At 48.8% G+C, this 15,620-nt stretch overlaps 5 protein-coding genes across 5 annotated transcripts; 2 read left to right on the top strand and 3 right to left on the bottom strand.

Annotated features, from left to right (window-relative positions):
- Positions 1-235: 235 nt before the first annotated feature.
- On the top strand, positions 236-916 carry N7500_010778 (class I SAM-dependent methyltransferase; the record flags this gene model as incomplete). Its single annotated transcript, XM_056681916.1, has 1 exon — positions 236-916. The coding sequence occupies one exon, from the start codon at positions 236-238 to the stop codon at positions 914-916; it is 681 nt and encodes a 226-aa protein (XP_056527325.1).
- Positions 917-1,529: 613 nt separating this feature from the next.
- On the top strand, positions 1,530-2,354 carry N7500_010779 (alpha/beta hydrolase; the record flags this gene model as incomplete). Its single annotated transcript, XM_056681917.1, has 1 exon — positions 1,530-2,354. The coding sequence occupies one exon, from the start codon at positions 1,530-1,532 to the stop codon at positions 2,352-2,354; it is 825 nt and encodes a 274-aa protein (XP_056527326.1).
- Positions 2,355-3,323: 969 nt separating this feature from the next.
- Positions 3,324-5,255, bottom strand: N7500_010780 (putative RSC complex subunit Sfh1; the record flags this gene model as incomplete). Its single annotated transcript, XM_056681918.1, has 4 exons — positions 3,324-3,428; positions 3,483-3,567; positions 3,618-4,805; positions 4,909-5,255. The coding sequence occupies 4 exons, from the start codon at positions 5,253-5,255 to the stop codon at positions 3,324-3,326; spliced, it is 1,725 nt and encodes a 574-aa protein (XP_056527327.1).
- A 1,006-nt stretch (positions 5,256-6,261) lies between these two features.
- N7500_010781 (dipeptidyl peptidase 3) lies at positions 6,262-11,001 on the bottom strand (the record flags this gene model as incomplete). Its single annotated transcript, XM_056681919.1, has 10 exons — positions 6,262-6,282; positions 6,338-6,602; positions 6,656-6,708; positions 6,756-7,004; positions 7,062-7,200; positions 7,255-7,291; positions 7,347-7,851; positions 8,763-9,872; positions 9,922-10,801; positions 10,874-11,001. The coding sequence occupies 10 exons, from the start codon at positions 10,999-11,001 to the stop codon at positions 6,262-6,264; spliced, it is 3,387 nt and encodes a 1,128-aa protein (XP_056527328.1).
- Positions 11,002-11,463: 462 nt separating this feature from the next.
- N7500_010782 (putative protein kinase Scy1) lies at positions 11,464-14,120 on the bottom strand (the record flags this gene model as incomplete). Its single annotated transcript, XM_056681920.1, has 2 exons — positions 11,464-12,629; positions 12,683-14,120. 2 exons carry the CDS (start codon positions 14,118-14,120, stop codon positions 11,464-11,466), a joined length of 2,604 nt encoding a protein of 867 aa, XP_056527329.1.
- Between the last annotated feature and the right edge of the window lie 1,500 nt (positions 14,121-15,620).

A 15,620-nucleotide genomic window follows, 5' to 3' on the forward strand; every position in this document is an offset into this window, starting at 1 on the left:
TCCAATCATTGCTCTAGTGTAGGAAATAACCGGTTAGTTCTGTCTCTGCCAATCACTCTCTTTCCCTTGTAACTACACTAATCCTGATCGGGTTCATGTTAGTCGTATTCTAGGTTATATTGTTTTTGACCAAATGAGTCATTGTTAACTAGAACTCTTAGAGTGAGCCCCTTTTGACGTTGCTATTTTCACAAGATTCACAGTCCAGTTTACTGTACCAAAGACCTCTGCCAAAATGTTCGATGCCGTCAAGAACCATCATATCAAGGAGGATATCAAGAAAGCCTATGATGATATCGCCGAGGTTTACCTTGACTGGACACAACCTTCTCATGAGATACGACTTTCCTATCTCGATCGGATGCTCCAATCCCTCGATTCTGCAAAGGGAAATAGCCAAAGCATCCTTGAGCTAGGATGCGGCGCCGGGGTACCGTGTACTCAACTTTTGGCATCGCGTGAATACATCAGCGTCACAGCAAATGATATATCCAACACTCAAATTGCTATGGCAAAGGAAAGGCTTCCTCATTCGGTGAACTTAATACCAGGGGACATGATGGAATTGAAGTTCGAACCGGAGCATTTCGATGCTGTGGTGGCCATGTACTCCATTTTTCACCTGCCACGCGATGAACAAACCACGATACTTCGTCGTATCTTTGATTGGTTAAAACCTGGAGGACGGCTTCTCGCCAATTTCCCCGAGACTGGATTTGCAAGCTCTTCGGATCAATCTTGGCTGGGCGGAACAAAAGGGGCAATGCATTGGAGTGGATGGGGTAGAAGTGAAATGAGAATACTTCTGGCGGATATTGGCTTTGAGATAGAGATTGATGAGGTTGTCGTGGATTGTGAAGAAGATAAAGGTGTTTCGCGAAATGTCGCGTTTAACTGGATCTTGGCCAACAAATGAGCCAGTGTGACGCTATAGCACAATAAGAAGGGACCTTTTGTCTAAATCCTGTCAAGCTGCCCTTTCACAGTAGACCTTCCTTTGAACTTGGCACCCTTCCTCACGCGGTTTACATTCAAAGGATAACAGACGTGTCGAACCAACCAGAATCTACAGAGCCATTCATGTCATAGATGTACCGCACTCAAGGCAGCGCCTCTGGCAGATCTCACTTGAAACGGACGATCCGCCGAGTGTATCGGAAGGTGAGACTCGAAATTGAAGAACCCTTTGAAGTCTTACCGTCTTGCTTCTATGGGGGTTTCGAATGTTTAATGAGTCAGATCTCTGGCTCAAAGTCTGAGCTTAACGACTCGTGTGTGTGTGGCTCGCATGGCTTGTGAATTATACACGTCAGATTCTCGGGGACAAACAGGTATTTCTGGAGTTTTGTTTAGAATGTCTCCGTCTGATGGAAAGGATTGAAGCTCCCCGTAGTTGGCTCTTCCAATACTCCGTACTGTATTGGACTATCGCTGACCGCTGACTCTTGAGATGCCCAACCAAAATAGAATCTTACAATTATCTGACCTGTCGATCAAAAATCACAATAGAGATATACAATAAAGGGAGAATGGAGTTCCCTAAACCCCACATCCATCATCCCCGTGTCTCCCACACCCACACGGTTATCCTACTACATGGTCGCGGCAGCGATGGCCCTGAGTTCGCCGAAGAGCTTTTCTCATCTTCAACCTCTAGGAGTAAAAACCTACCCTCCTGTTTACCCTCCTATCGCTGGGTATTTCCAACCTCCCGCGACCGATGGAGCACTACATTCGAAGAGGAAATGTGCACCTGGTTTGATGCCTATTCCTTACACGATATCCACGAACGACAGGAACTGCAGAAAGACGGAATCAGAGAATCAATCTTACACATTCTCGAGATTCTCAAAGAGGAATCTCGACTACTCGATGGGCGATTTTCGCATATCTATCTCGGAGGTATGAGTCAGGGGATGGCAACCGCCTTGTGGACGTTCTTAGCGGCAACTGCGATGGGCCGAGTCCAAGGCCCATTAGGTGGTTTGCTAGGCTTTTGCGGTTGGTTACCCTTCGCACAGCAGCTCGAGCAGTTGGTATCCGAATCATCACTGAGTCCCGGCAGTTCTCAGGCACAGAGTCTAGTGTCCGGATTTTTCTTTGACGAACTTGCCGGTGAGATATCGCGCTCTGATCAGCCAGCCGACTATTCTATCTTGTCTACGCCTGTGTTTTTAAGTCATGGATCAGACGATCCATGGGTATCTGTGGAGCTTGGGCGGCAGGCATCTCAAGTTCTGCGAAGAATTATGGTACGCGTCGACTGGCAGGAGTTCACGGGGGCAGAGGGTGACGGTCACTGGGTTAAGGAACCGGAGGGTTTTGACCAGATCCTAAAGTTCCTTGAGGGTTGACTTTTCCATCGCGGGGCCTAGACAGTGAACTGAGTTGCGGACGTTTGTCGAAAATGGGCGAGACACAGACTTCCTGGACGACGGTCAGTGTCTCGTCACCTCTTTAGGATTTCAAGTCTGACAAAATTGGAAAGTACGGGATTTTGGATTCTAGGAAGGTGCGAGTGCAGGGAGTATAAACCCCCCCCCTCTCCTTTTCTTCGCCCGCAAGTTTCTTCTCTCTCTTCTTCCCTAGACGACACCCCTGATGCCTCCCTCTACACACTGAGATTACAATATCACCAAGTTGTAGAGGTTCATAGTGGTCTGTATCTAGATCAAAATTCCATGTCAGAACTGAGCATTTGGGATGTGATGCCTATCATTGTGTCTTCGCTGTTTTCTTTTTTTATACATCACTATGGCTGCTTATTGTGGTATAGCAAAGCGGCATGCAATCTTCATTTATTGTCGCCCTTCTGGTCCGTAAGCTCAATCTCATATTTGCATTGACTCACACGGACAGGCCATTCGATCTGCGATAAAAAAGCGCACAGGGTCCGTGTCTAGGGAATCGCAGCAGCGAAAGGCTTCGGCAAAGCAAACCAGCGATATAAGCGACAAGAATGCAAAAGGGATCAGAGTATCATTATCTAATCTCATCGGATGTCTCTTCTAGTTTATGGCCACGCGTTGCCTTCTAGCCGTCCACAGAGAGAACTTACATGCGTCGTAAGCAAGAAAGACGTCGATGGAGAAAGAAATGGTGATTCACAATGATAAATAACGCCCCCGGATTTTGCGGATGGAAAATGACAGCAGATGCCTGCAACATAGAACAAGATATGATGCGCCGATCGGAAAAGGAAACGCGTAACAGTAGCGAATTAAGTAGAAGGGAAAGACACGGAGAAATAGGTGGCGTGAAGTTGGTCATTGAAGCTTACGGTAGTACATTAAGGTGATGTAAGGAAAGATGCCGTTGATAGTTTAGCCATATCGGCCGACAGGGACGTCGTGACGATGGAGATCCTTGGACCATTCGGGCGCAACCTTATCACGCTCATAAAGCAGGCCACAGTTATGGCAGAGTGTCTGTAGGAGGTGGTTAGTGGATTGCTGGTGATACATTCTAGAATGAACCCTTACCCGTGGACCATCTGGACCATCACGCACAGCCCAAACTGCTGTGCCCCATACCGCACAGTTCTTGCATCTCCAGCTTTGGCGTTCCCTGAAGAAGTCATTAGTGAATACTCTAGCGAGATGTATCTAGCCACGTACCATTCGGAAAGCGTGCCACCGCCGCCACCGTACCCAGCCCCTGATCCGGTATCAGGAGTTCCCCGGCCACCAGGAGTGCCACTTCTGCCCGTAGGGCTCAAGCTGCGGAACCGGCGCTTGCGCTTATTCCTTTCTCCACGTCCCAGCGGAGTCTCGCTATCTACCTCGAAGTAATTGCCACTGTTCTGCCTTGAGATCTCAGGTGTGATGCCCGTAGTTGAAGAGAACCTGGCCGTTTCTCGGCGCAGACGTCGGATCTGTCGCTCTCGATCGCCTTCTCTCCGCTCAATTTCTTCCTTCGACAATGTCTCCACTTGAGGCTGCCACCCATCACAGATTGTTTCGGGGTCGTAACGCCAACCGGCCTCCACGCCATTTGCTGCCAAATTGTCAATTTCATTGCCGTAGCCGTTGATGCCGCTGACAAGAGCACCGCTTTCGCAGACTTCCTTTTTGAACTTTAGGACTGCTTCGTAGATAGCATGCGCAATCGCGCTGACCCATTCACCACCAAGGCTGAGATCTGCGCAAGTGATGCGCGCAAACTCTTCAGCCATGCCAGGTGGGTGGAGTAGAGACCACTCGAATTTGTCCGTGTACAGCTTATTCTGCAGGTTGATGTTGAGCGTGATCAAGCAACGATATGCGTCATCCGGGTTCAACAGGCTATCATTTACCAGCGCTTCCTTGGTCACGGTTAAGATTGTCGTCACATCGGGTCGGTTATCAGGTGTCGCAACATTGGCAGCAGCTGGTGTAGTTGGCGTTTCTCTTGACGGTTCAGTCTGTGGCAGGACACTGGGCACCGTGCCTGCATCTGTGCTCTGGAAGAGGGGGTGGAGGGCTACACCAGCGTATTCCTCCAACTGCTGTCGGATTTGGTTGCTGATGGTCATGGTCGTGGCTTGGGGATTTGGGAGATCAAGATCGCGAACGAATCCAATAGCAAATTCTTCGGGTGTTGAGAGTGATTCATGGAGGTTCCATAAAAATGTGTCCTTGATGCGAAATGGGGGTAAGGGTTCGGGTCTGCGGTATGCAGGAAGCGTTTGGTTGATGCTAGGGTCCACGGCAGTGCGTGGGAAAGGGAATGGTTCGAGAGGTTGATGAGCGGGGACTTCAACATCAATTCGGATGGGAACGAGCGTCAAAGGAAGTTGCGCTTGAATCTGCAGTTGATCGGCACACCTAGAATCACCGCGCTATATGTTAGCCAGATTTAAGGATAAACGGATAAGACGGGGGCCACTGTTGCCAATAGCCACATCAGTCCTGGCAATGGGGAACATACGCTGGTCGCAACATTCTCTTGATCATCCACTCGCGAAAGAGCCCTTGCACCTCCACGGGCGCATGCACTTCTTTTCCCAGCTTCTCTGAGTAGGGCACCAACTTGTCGGTAGCGGATTCTTCACGCCGAAGGCTCCTCAGTCCCGTAGGCCGCCGGGGCCCATCGTTCTCATCGAAATCCTCATCATCGAAGCCATCTTCTGCATAATTTATGGCTGTGGTTCCACGCTTTGTGGTGCGCGGAGTTGGGCCGGTCTGAGACGGAGGATTGACAGGTGTGAGCAACGCGTTTCCATACTGGCGCATGCGCGGAGGGTAAGAACTGATGTAGCCTCGAAGAGGGGACATGTTGGCGATTCAATTGCACAATGACATGCCCCTTCGAGGGTATGAGCGGGAGAATGGAGAGCTTGCGATTGTTGATCGGCTCAATGTTCGAAGGGCTGATCACTGCAGTGAGGCACAATTGACAATGGTCCAAGCGCGAAAGAGTTAACAACGAGTATTTGTATAATGCCACAGCATGAACTAAGTGTGTAACAAAACCCAAGACCGCGTCAAAGGCCTCCAGATAGGATCCAGCTGGAGAGATTGGCTCTGGGATCGATATTCTGCGCGACTTTGACCAATCTTACGCTAGTCCCATTCCAGCAGATGTGTCACGTGTATCATGCCTCAGGCCTCACTTGTGAAAAGAAACTGTAGTACCCGACAAGCAACAGGCATGCTAATCAAAATTCATACACAGGAAAGTCAGCCACACATCTTAAGGCTTTCTCTCCTTTTTTGGCCATCTACCTAAAGAACTTATAAGGGGGAGAAAATACCCAAGATAGCGAAAGACTATCTGAGAAGACTATCCAAAAAGACCAATAAAAAAGGACATCACAAGGCTACAGAAGCTGCCAACTATTCTTGTAAATATCATCAGTGGGATCATTAATTTATCAATAGACACTATACACTGGCCTTTCATATTGCTCTCAGGTCATAGCTATGTGGTGACTGAGCTCATTGTCACATTTATACAAAAGCAAACAAATAAAATGCGGTTGAGAAAAAGGCTACAATCTCCAGAATGCTAAATATGCATCATATATTCAAACGTCACAGCTCGACTAATTGCTGTGCAGGGGAAAAATTTACCAATCTGACTAGAAAATGAATACACTGAAAGGAATGAGAACACCCAAACTGCTGAGTACGCCAGCGCTGCTGTCGGTAAGATAAAACACTTGGATGATTGTTGCAGACATATTTAAATGCAACTTTGGAAGAAAAAAACATTCGAAACTTCGAGGCACAAGGCCGGGGAATGGTAATCGCGCATGCAAGAAAAAGAAGAGAAAAAAAATCATCGGAGCCCAATAACACTCTGCGATGGGATTAGTTATCAAGAGCTTCGAGTTTTCCGAGGATAGGGGTCTTACCATCTCCAGAGTCCACACACGCCGAATCCAGACCTTGACTGGCCCCTCGACACCCTCTACGTCGTCCAACTCGATACCTTCCCACCAGCAGCGGCGGGCAGGCTTCCGCCAAAACAGAAGAAGCTTCTGAGCCATGCCCACAGAGTTGTTGTTTGCTAGGTCTCCGCGAATATCGGTACGGAGTTTGGCCAGTGCAAGACTGCAGATTACTGCCTTGTTAGGCTCTGGGGCACGATGGCCCCACTGGTCAGCACGATCGAAACCTCTACATCATATATTAGCGTTGGACCATAACTTGAAACCCCGAATTCTACCAACCCGGCTGTCAGCATTTCAATAAGATGCTGCTCAGTAGAACCAATCTCCTCGCTCTTCCGCAGTCCCGAAAAGATACCGTCTTGTCTCAACAGCGACCTACCAGCCGCCCGCTTGACTTCAAGCATTTCGTCGTGTCCAATTTCGGCACGAGGGGGATCACGTAGAAGTCGAGGTCCTCTCGGAGGACGATGATGCCAGCACGGTCTTGCAACATGTCACGGGCTGAGCCCTGCATTGCGTCCGACATATCCAAGTCTGGTGAATTTGAGCCGGAGGGCAGAGATGAGGGGATGGTTTGAGCAACAGTCCGGAAGAAATCTAGCATGTACTGGAGTGAGACCGGGTCATACTTGATGATAGCTGTCAGCAAAGCTTTCCTTGGTACTCAGGATATGGATTTGCTTACGTCAACCGGGAATACATCCCCGTCATGGAAGCCATTTGCAGCATGTCCATCCGGAAGGAGGCCATTGGGGAAGAGGGAAAGCAGGACAAATTCAGGCAAAGTCAACAGCTCATCTCGCGAAAGGGTGAATCGAGTACCACTATCAAGTTGTTAGGATATGCATAATTAGACATCGACCAATACGTGATCCTACCGAAGGTCGAGACCGACGTGTTCATCTCCACCAATATCTATGATAACATATTAGCGCAAAGAATACCAAGCGGCCTGGGTTGACAATCATACCACCAAGAGTGTTGATCGGCGGACCCCCGGTCTGCTGGACCTGGGTGATGATACTGGATGCACCTCCTGCAGCAGCCATCACGTAGGTGAACGACTCAAGTGGACTGTAGCCTTCTGTGTATGGCGGCGGTGGTTCACCGTCGTCGGAAGATCCCTCGTTTTTTGGTTCAGAAAAAGATGTCTTTGTGTCAGCAACGACCGCCGAAGATTGGGCCGGCTCGAGCGACTCCTCGACAGGTGCTGGAGGCGCTAAGGGTGGAGGACAAGCGGGTCCAGGTTCAGTAACTTTGTATGGGCGATTGGTGTCTGGAAGTGATGAGAAGATAAGGGACGAGAATGGCGGGGGATATGCGGGTGAGGAGCTTGACGCTGATGCAGAGTGTGGTGGAGGTGCAGTGTAATAATCGTCCTCCTCCTCTAGGGAGTCGGTTGAATGGGGCGGGAACGCCGTGGTTGATGCGTCTGACGGCGGCGTTTCTCGCGACACCGTGGTTTCTATTATTGCCTGGATCGTGTCAGACACAGGCCGATGTGCGCAACCAGAATGGTCAAATACTTACCTAGTCTAGCAATGCGACTGATCTGGGCCGAGTCTCATCCAAGTCGTGGGGACGGGATTCTTGACAGGTTTCCAATCCAATGAATTTCACCGGGATAAAAGAGATTTACACAATGAGTCAATCTGATATAGAAATCGACTGCTAAATTCAGAATGAGTTGAAGAAAGAGAGCGCTTAGAGGTTGGGGAAGACGGTACATCAACTTGCCTGGCGGTAAGTCCGAGCGCCTCATCCAAAACCTTGGCACGTGCCGTGTCCTCTCTCTCTAGTTTCAGTGGGATGTGTAGTTGGGATGTACGTCTCTAGGTACATTATTGTCGGATATTCGATGTGCGTAAGTCAAAGCAACATCAAGTAGGCCATACAAGCTTTGGTCTATCTCCAGCCGGTCTCCACAATACACCCTTGATCTTTCATTTCATATGATTGTGAGTCTATTTTCATTTTCATTTTCATCTTGAATTTCAATTCCAATTTCAAGAGCTGGCAACTTGAAAACTATTGACATCTAGCTTTATTCGGATACAAATACTCCAAAGGTCGTGATCAATGTCAAATATGGTTGACAACGATGAAATATACATCCATCACGTAGTCGTAACCACAATATCTTGCATTTTTATTCATTGACATTACAAGGAAACTAAGCGACAAAAATGTGATTTGGGGGAATCAACGGTTAGTTCAGAGTAAGTTGGTTGTGAATAGGGGTAAGTACTAAGTTCTGAAATGTCATTCACACGCCTCTTGAAAAGTAGTTGAAAAGCGAGACTATTAGTTTTTCATTTATATGCATGCATTTCATTTGTATCAATCGATGTTGCAACATCCTTATATATATATCATGTCGTCAGACATTACGCTCTGCAAAGCTCTGAATCAGACCCTCGAGAGTCGGTTCATACTCCTTCAAGCTGACCTGGTCACCTTCAAGGATAGTATTGGCCTGTACAAAGACCTTACGTGGCACCTTGTTTTTCATCACAACATCACGAACGGTGCTTCCCCACCAGCTGTCAACAGAGGTAATATCATCGTACAACCCCTTACCAGCCTCGATATCTGCGGTACTCTTGTAGATATGCAGTTTCTGAAGGTACTTCTCAACCGCGGGACGTCCGTGAGTCAGGATCTTGGATCGGTCAAGACGAATCTCCAGATCAGAGAGATCCTCCTTGCTGTAAGACAGCTTGACGAAGTCATCACCGGCATCGAGGAAGGTGCGCAGAATACTGTACCGAGCCTGCATGTGTGCCTGACCCCATTTCTGGGTCTTCGGATCCCAGAACTCGAGGGCAACCAGACCGGCACGAGCCATGGAAAGGTAGGCTGCGAAAAGGACATCGCCAGCCTCACCGGCCAAGTCTTCCTTGCCATCGCCGAATCCGAAGATCTTCAGGATGCCAAAGTTGCAAGCAAGCACCATGGCCACGCACTCGGCACGGCACTCCTCATATGACGAAGCAATGGAACCAAAGACCGAGCTCCATGTCTGTCCAGGCTTGTACCAGGTCGATACAGGCTGGTTGTTGACAGGACTGATGGGTGGGTTCTTTATGTCAAAGTTATACTCTCCTGGCGCTGTCTCCTGCAGCAGCTTACCAGTTCCATGACCCAGCAGTTCGTGGATGCCGACCTGGACCTCAAAGGCTGGATCCCGGAATGTGCGGTAGACCTCCTGGTCACTGTCAGCAATGAAAGGAATAGCCTCGTTAGGAGCCTTGGCACTGAGAACATTGCCCAGAGACACGTTCTTAAAGCCAAGATTCTGGCGAATGTCATCATAGTTGGGTAGGTTGATACCAGCGGGAAGACCCGAACAGGCGAAACTCAATACCTCCAATGACGTGAAGTCAGGGCTGAGGAACTTGTCTTTCTCGAAGTCCTTGCCCCAGGGCAGTTTGGGAATCATGCTCTCGGCACTGTCGACCAGCGTACCGAAGGCTCGGGTGCGTTCCAAATTGACCTGGGAATGTTAGCGACACCAGTCAATATAAATATAGCACCTGTCATACCAAAGCAACGAAACCTTCCCATTCTCCGCGGACACCATGGGGGTCTCTGTATGTTTCAACAAAGCCCAAGTTTGTCTCCAGCACGGGCTTTTGGTCCTTGACCCAGATGCGCTGGCTCTCCTTGAAAGCTTCGATGGATCCAGCTCCAAATGAGAGAGCATATGAATCCAACATCTTCTTCTGGTTGTCATTTGCAGCAGCAAGTCCTGCCTGCTTAATGCTGTGCGCGATCTTCGCCATCTCCTCCTGGTGGTCACCGAAGACAAGACGCAGCGTCTTTCCCTTCAGGTCTCCATCAAGCTCGAATGTGTCCACATCGCCGAGGTCCCGGTCCTTTACAGGAGGGGATGAAACACCAGATGCGATCAAAAGGTCGAAATCACCCGAGGATGTCTTCCGAATTCTTGTGTTCTCCAGCGCGAGTCCCTTTTTTTCCATCAAGTCACCAATTGCTGTGATCTCCTCCTGTGAGATCGTCGGCGAATCAGGGTAGTAGGTAGTCATATGGCCTCCTTTGGGGTATCCGAGGTGCATCATCGACTGTTCACTGGTCTCATAGATCCCTCCTCCAGTGGTATTGGCCTTCTGGAAAGCTGCCTTTGTCTCCGCAGTGGCCGAGGCCAGAGCCTCGAACGCAGATGCGGGCAGCCGTGGGATAAACTTTGAGTCACCAAAGCCCTTGTAGTTTCCGCAATTTCCCAGGAATTGACCCGCATATTCGAGGAAGAAACGGAGGTCCTCGGAGCTGACCTGTGTTTTCTGGGCGAGGCTGTTCCAATCGCCATTGGAGGCATGGTAGAGTGACAGGATGAGATCGTAGATGGGTTCGGACTCGGGGGAAACCTGCCGCAGGGTGACTCGAGTGCCCTCGAATGCAGCTCTGCATAGATTTGAGAAGGATTAGCTGCCAAAAGTGCGGTACTGACAGGTAAACCACCCAGGAACAACGTACCTGCTCATAAAGTGCGCATATTTTCTCAGGTTTTGGTCTTTGAGAGTATCAAAGTGTGACTTGATCTCGAGCCTGACCACCGTAGGAGGCGAGTCGGCCAGGTAATGCTGTTTGATGCTTTGATCCATGGCGGGCGCACGAGTTATCTGGGAGGAGAAGGTCTTTGCTAGTTTGAGGGTCGACACTCGGTTTCGATGGAGGGATAAACGTAACACGGAGCTCCGGGATATGCGCAATACGCATTGAGCACATATGGAGGGGCTTCACGAGGTATGACATAGCATGAAGAGGCACCAATCAAGTACGTGTCTCCGTCGGATTACCGATGGAGTTCCGATCTACTTTGCTTGGCATCCGCAGACTATTTCGATTTGCTAATGTTCTTTTGCTTAATTACACGGTGTCTGTTCACTATGTTGGGGATATGCAATGATAGAAATTACAGCAATTACAGCAATAAAAAAGGGTATCAGCAAAAACAAAAGTTGTCCCTTATATCAAGCTTTCATACTTGTCCAACCCATTCTTCTGAGTTCCCTGCTGCGGTGTCGCACCTGTGCCTTGGAAAGATGTGGATCTGTTCGTGGTGTTTATCGGAGGTCTAATAGCGTTAGACCCCATGCCTCCTGCTGGGGGAGGGGGATTGAGAATGAGGAGTAGTTGGGTGTTGGGTGCGCCTTTGACCTGGACATATAATTCGAGGGTGTCATAGTCGACATAGACCCCAAAGACTGACCCGTTGGGCCTGTGTGTGATCGAACATTGGAATTATTTGGGGCTGCCCAGATAGAGGATGAGGGCTGCATTGTAGGGAAGGCCTGGGCAACCGGTGAAGTTTGCCGAGCAGGAGAAAGAGACGGGAAAGAGCCCAATTTCTGATCTGGAGTAATGGAACGGAAACCAAGATTAGATTGCTGGCTCAAGGCGTTGGCTTGGGGTGTCGTCCCTGCATTATTTGAAGACCATGAGAATGAAGGCGACATGCTGGAAATTGTTGGCTTGGCTGGCTCAGGCTCCATGCTACCCCACATATCGATGCTCTGTCCATTCGCAGGAGACGCCTTCTTCCCAAGAACAAGGCGTTCGAAGCTACCAGCACCGGCATCCGCATCGGGCGAACTGATGCCTGTGGCGGAGAGCGAAAATTCGTCGGTGCTATTCTGGAAACCCGTTGATGCAGCGCCAGATGACAGCTCCTGTAGCTTTTTGCTTTGTTCCTGTTCAATTCTCGTTGAAAGGCTTTTTATCAGAGACATAAAGGCATTGAACTGTTCGAGGCTCAAAAGTGGCCCGAGACTGAAACTCCAGAGAACCGGCAAAACTTCTAAAGCCAGGAATTCGGTGTCTGCGACGACTCCAACTTGACGAAACACCTTCAAGGACGCCATCATCACCGACGGTTCTTTCGTTTTGATCGCCTTAAGAGATGGGACGAGCTTTTCTTGAATGGTATACTTATCCAAGATCGAGGACTTGGCTGTTTTCGACTTGTCCGCCTGGATTCCGGACAGATCATCGTCGAGCCCGTCTGAGGCTTCTGCTGAGGCCCCACAAAGGACACTGAAAGCCTCCAGACTGCGGACCTTGATAGCGAGACTGCTGGTGCGACTGAAAGTGGCAGCAATGGGAGGGAATACCTCGTTCTTGACGGTACTAAAGTCGAGCACTGGGAGCATCACAGGGAGGCATTTCAGGGAAGCATCGACCAGAGAGTGAGTGGGAGAATCGAGCCCGAGCCGAATCAGGGGTAAAATATCTAGAGAAAAAACGTCAGACGTAGGTTCAGAGTTTTCCATTGACCAAACCCACCATCTTTAAACTCCATCCCTGAACAATTATCACTAATCAGCTTCATGTTGTCAAGCACAACCATGAGACCCGCATCTTTCTTGGAGTCTCGTTCACTAGCCCCCTTGCCCGAGCCAGTTCCAAAGACTTCCTTCAAACGAGGCATGATTTTCTCTGGGAAGACACGGCGTCCATTGGGGACCCGCTGAAGAATACCGAACACGTTTTGCAATATGAGCGGAAGGAGTTCTCGATCCTTCAATTCATCCATCAACGCCCCCAAAAGTTTTCTTTCTAGCACAGAAACGGGGAACTCGGGTAGTACCCGTTGTAAGCCACGTAAGAATTGAGACTTCTCGTTAGGACTTTTTGTTGGCAAGGATTCCAGGAACCGGATAGTGGAAACCAACACATTGTCAAAGTACTGTGATTGTTGGAACTCTCGAGCATTCATGCGTTGAGCGGGCCTCCTGGTGATGAGTCTCGGCAGGACATAAGAAAGTAGATCCTTGGGAATTGGCTTTGAGCAGAGGAAATTATTGCTCTGTGACGGAGTTGAAGATGGAGAGCTTAGCAGTTTCTTATATGTAGTCAAATTTCCGTTCGTTTGTAGAGGCGAGACATGCGGAGAGTTGTACAGAGCGATGATGACAAGACCCAAAGAGAAGAGATCGGCAGCTGACGATACATTGGAGTCCATCGCAAAGTCAGGCGACGTGTAGTCAAGGTTCAATTGCACTGAAGCAGGAAGTCTTGGTTCTTGGTAGAGAACCTCAGACACAGCGAGTGGGGGAAGCGATGAACGAGTTTCAGAAGCATCCGGAGGCCCCGCGAATCCCAGACCAGAGATCTTCCAATCTGATTTGGCATTGATGTAGATGGCATCCGGGTTCAAATTTCCATGCACTAAACCTGCAGACTCGTGAAGGAATTCAAGACCCTTAGCAACCTGCAAGAGTCCCTTCTGAATTTCCAACTCATCAATTTCCACATCTCTTCTTCCCCGAGTCCCATTGGCCTCCTCAGCCACATACCGGCTTGTTCGCGAACCAGCGCGTGTGGTATTCTCTTGGTCATCTTTTTCTAGCAGCAGCCCTGAGAGCGAGGCGGTGAGATGTTCTGTGGCAAACATAAGGCCACCACTACGCGTTTCCTCCACAGGCTCAAGCACCTGAAGAACAGACGGGTGTCGTAGGCGCGCGAGGTTGCTAGCTTCGCGCTTAAGTCGCTCGATCACATCGTCCTGCAGCTTCTTGGAGGACCCAGAGCTCCTCCCAAACCCACCAGAGCGTGATTCTAGCGATTTGCGATCAAAAATGAATACCGATGCCGCCGTTCCGGTGGACTTCTTCTTTGCATCGTGGATTTTCCAGGGGCCGGAGTAGACAGTGGGGTTAGGTGAGATTTGATAATTGGCGGAAATATTGGAACTGAACGACTTAAGAGCAGACGAAAACATGTTGGTAGGGCCGCAGGCGTAAATATGTCGGCGCGACAATCGACGGAATGATGGGAGTTATTCGTTTCACTGTGTCGTTACGGTGTAGCCAGCACAAGACATGTTTATTTCAACAATAAAGTGGCATTAAATGAGGAGTATCAATGAGAGGGCGAGCCGGTGTTGGAACTCAATGTCTATTGGGAAGTCAGGAACATTAGCTCAAAGGTCAAGAGATTAACCTACGGGTTGTTCATCTGGTCAATCATCCCGCGCAACATGGCCTCAAGCCCCCGATAACAACCATTCATCTTTATCTAGTGTGGCACGTGACTGTTTCATTAGCTTTTCTGTTACCTTAGACCGGAAAGCTTTCATTACTACCGAAACAAGTCGCCGGAAGCTGAGATTGGCGGACAGCTCAACTTGCAATTACAGATTAGCCCTGGTATGAGTCACTCATTAATGATGAGTTGATGGCGACACCCTCCTCAGCTGTGAAGCAAACATCGTTTTTGTGAACAATACACCGATGCGGACATTAAGAGCTTGTGAACAGCACTGAACTCCTTCTACAAAATGGGCAAAAGTCTATTTGGAACTCGTGGTTTTTAAAAGCTTTGAGTGATCTACACAACCAAACTCGCAGCTTACTATCAAGCACATGGGGCTGACCCTATCCACAATAAAATCAATGGTTTTAACAAGAACTACAACGTATAGATTCTCAATTTCTCTGATAAATTCTTAGGCGACATGGCTTATAACGTTCGGCCCACTTATGTATTTAAGTATATACCTGTGAAGCGTTCCGGCAACAGCCATGAAGGCGAACGACTACCAAAATTAGTGTGATGGATAATCTACGCTCCATTGTTTTGGGGAAACCTTCATTTGAAGTGATTTCACACATCTAGTATGCAAACCAGGTTAATTCTATTACCTTAATTTGGATGAAAGTGTTGTCAAAGGTCTAACTTAAGTGAGAACCAAGTCAAAGGATGTTCCTGAAGTGCAAGATCAGGCCCGCTGGATCTGTAGAATCCATATACTTGCGTGTTTATTTGATAAGGCAGTGGCATAGAAAACCTTTGAAGGACCATCAATGGGAGGTGATCCGGTGTGGGAGCTCGATGGCTGAGGTGGATTCAGTCAAGGATAGCATACTGGGTTATAATCCCGCGCAGCATGGCCTCAACCTTGCGATGCGACATGTTGTGTCTTCACTCTCAGTAAGATCCTATGTTCAAATCCAAAAAAGATTCGGAGTGTTATCCTGAATACAAGGTCCCTATATTTATGTATGATCTTGCCTCAAATGGGTCCGATTTCTGAAGCTCTACTTTGTCAAGGACAGAGGCTGCCTAGGCGGCTGACTTTTTGTGCTTCCAAATACCTACATAGCTAACAAAAATACTACAAAAGTGAGAATATCTGATGTACGCATATATCTGGGTATCCTTATGGTCAAATGACTTCTTACCAACCATCCGTTCTAGTTGTGCTAGGATAGCGCATTGT

This window comes from Penicillium coprophilum, assembly GCF_028826855.1.
Source record: "Penicillium coprophilum strain IBT 35676 chromosome Unknown utg000007l_segment0_segment0, whole genome shotgun sequence".
Classification (NCBI taxonomy): Eukaryota; Fungi; Ascomycota; class Eurotiomycetes; order Eurotiales; family Aspergillaceae; genus Penicillium; species Penicillium coprophilum.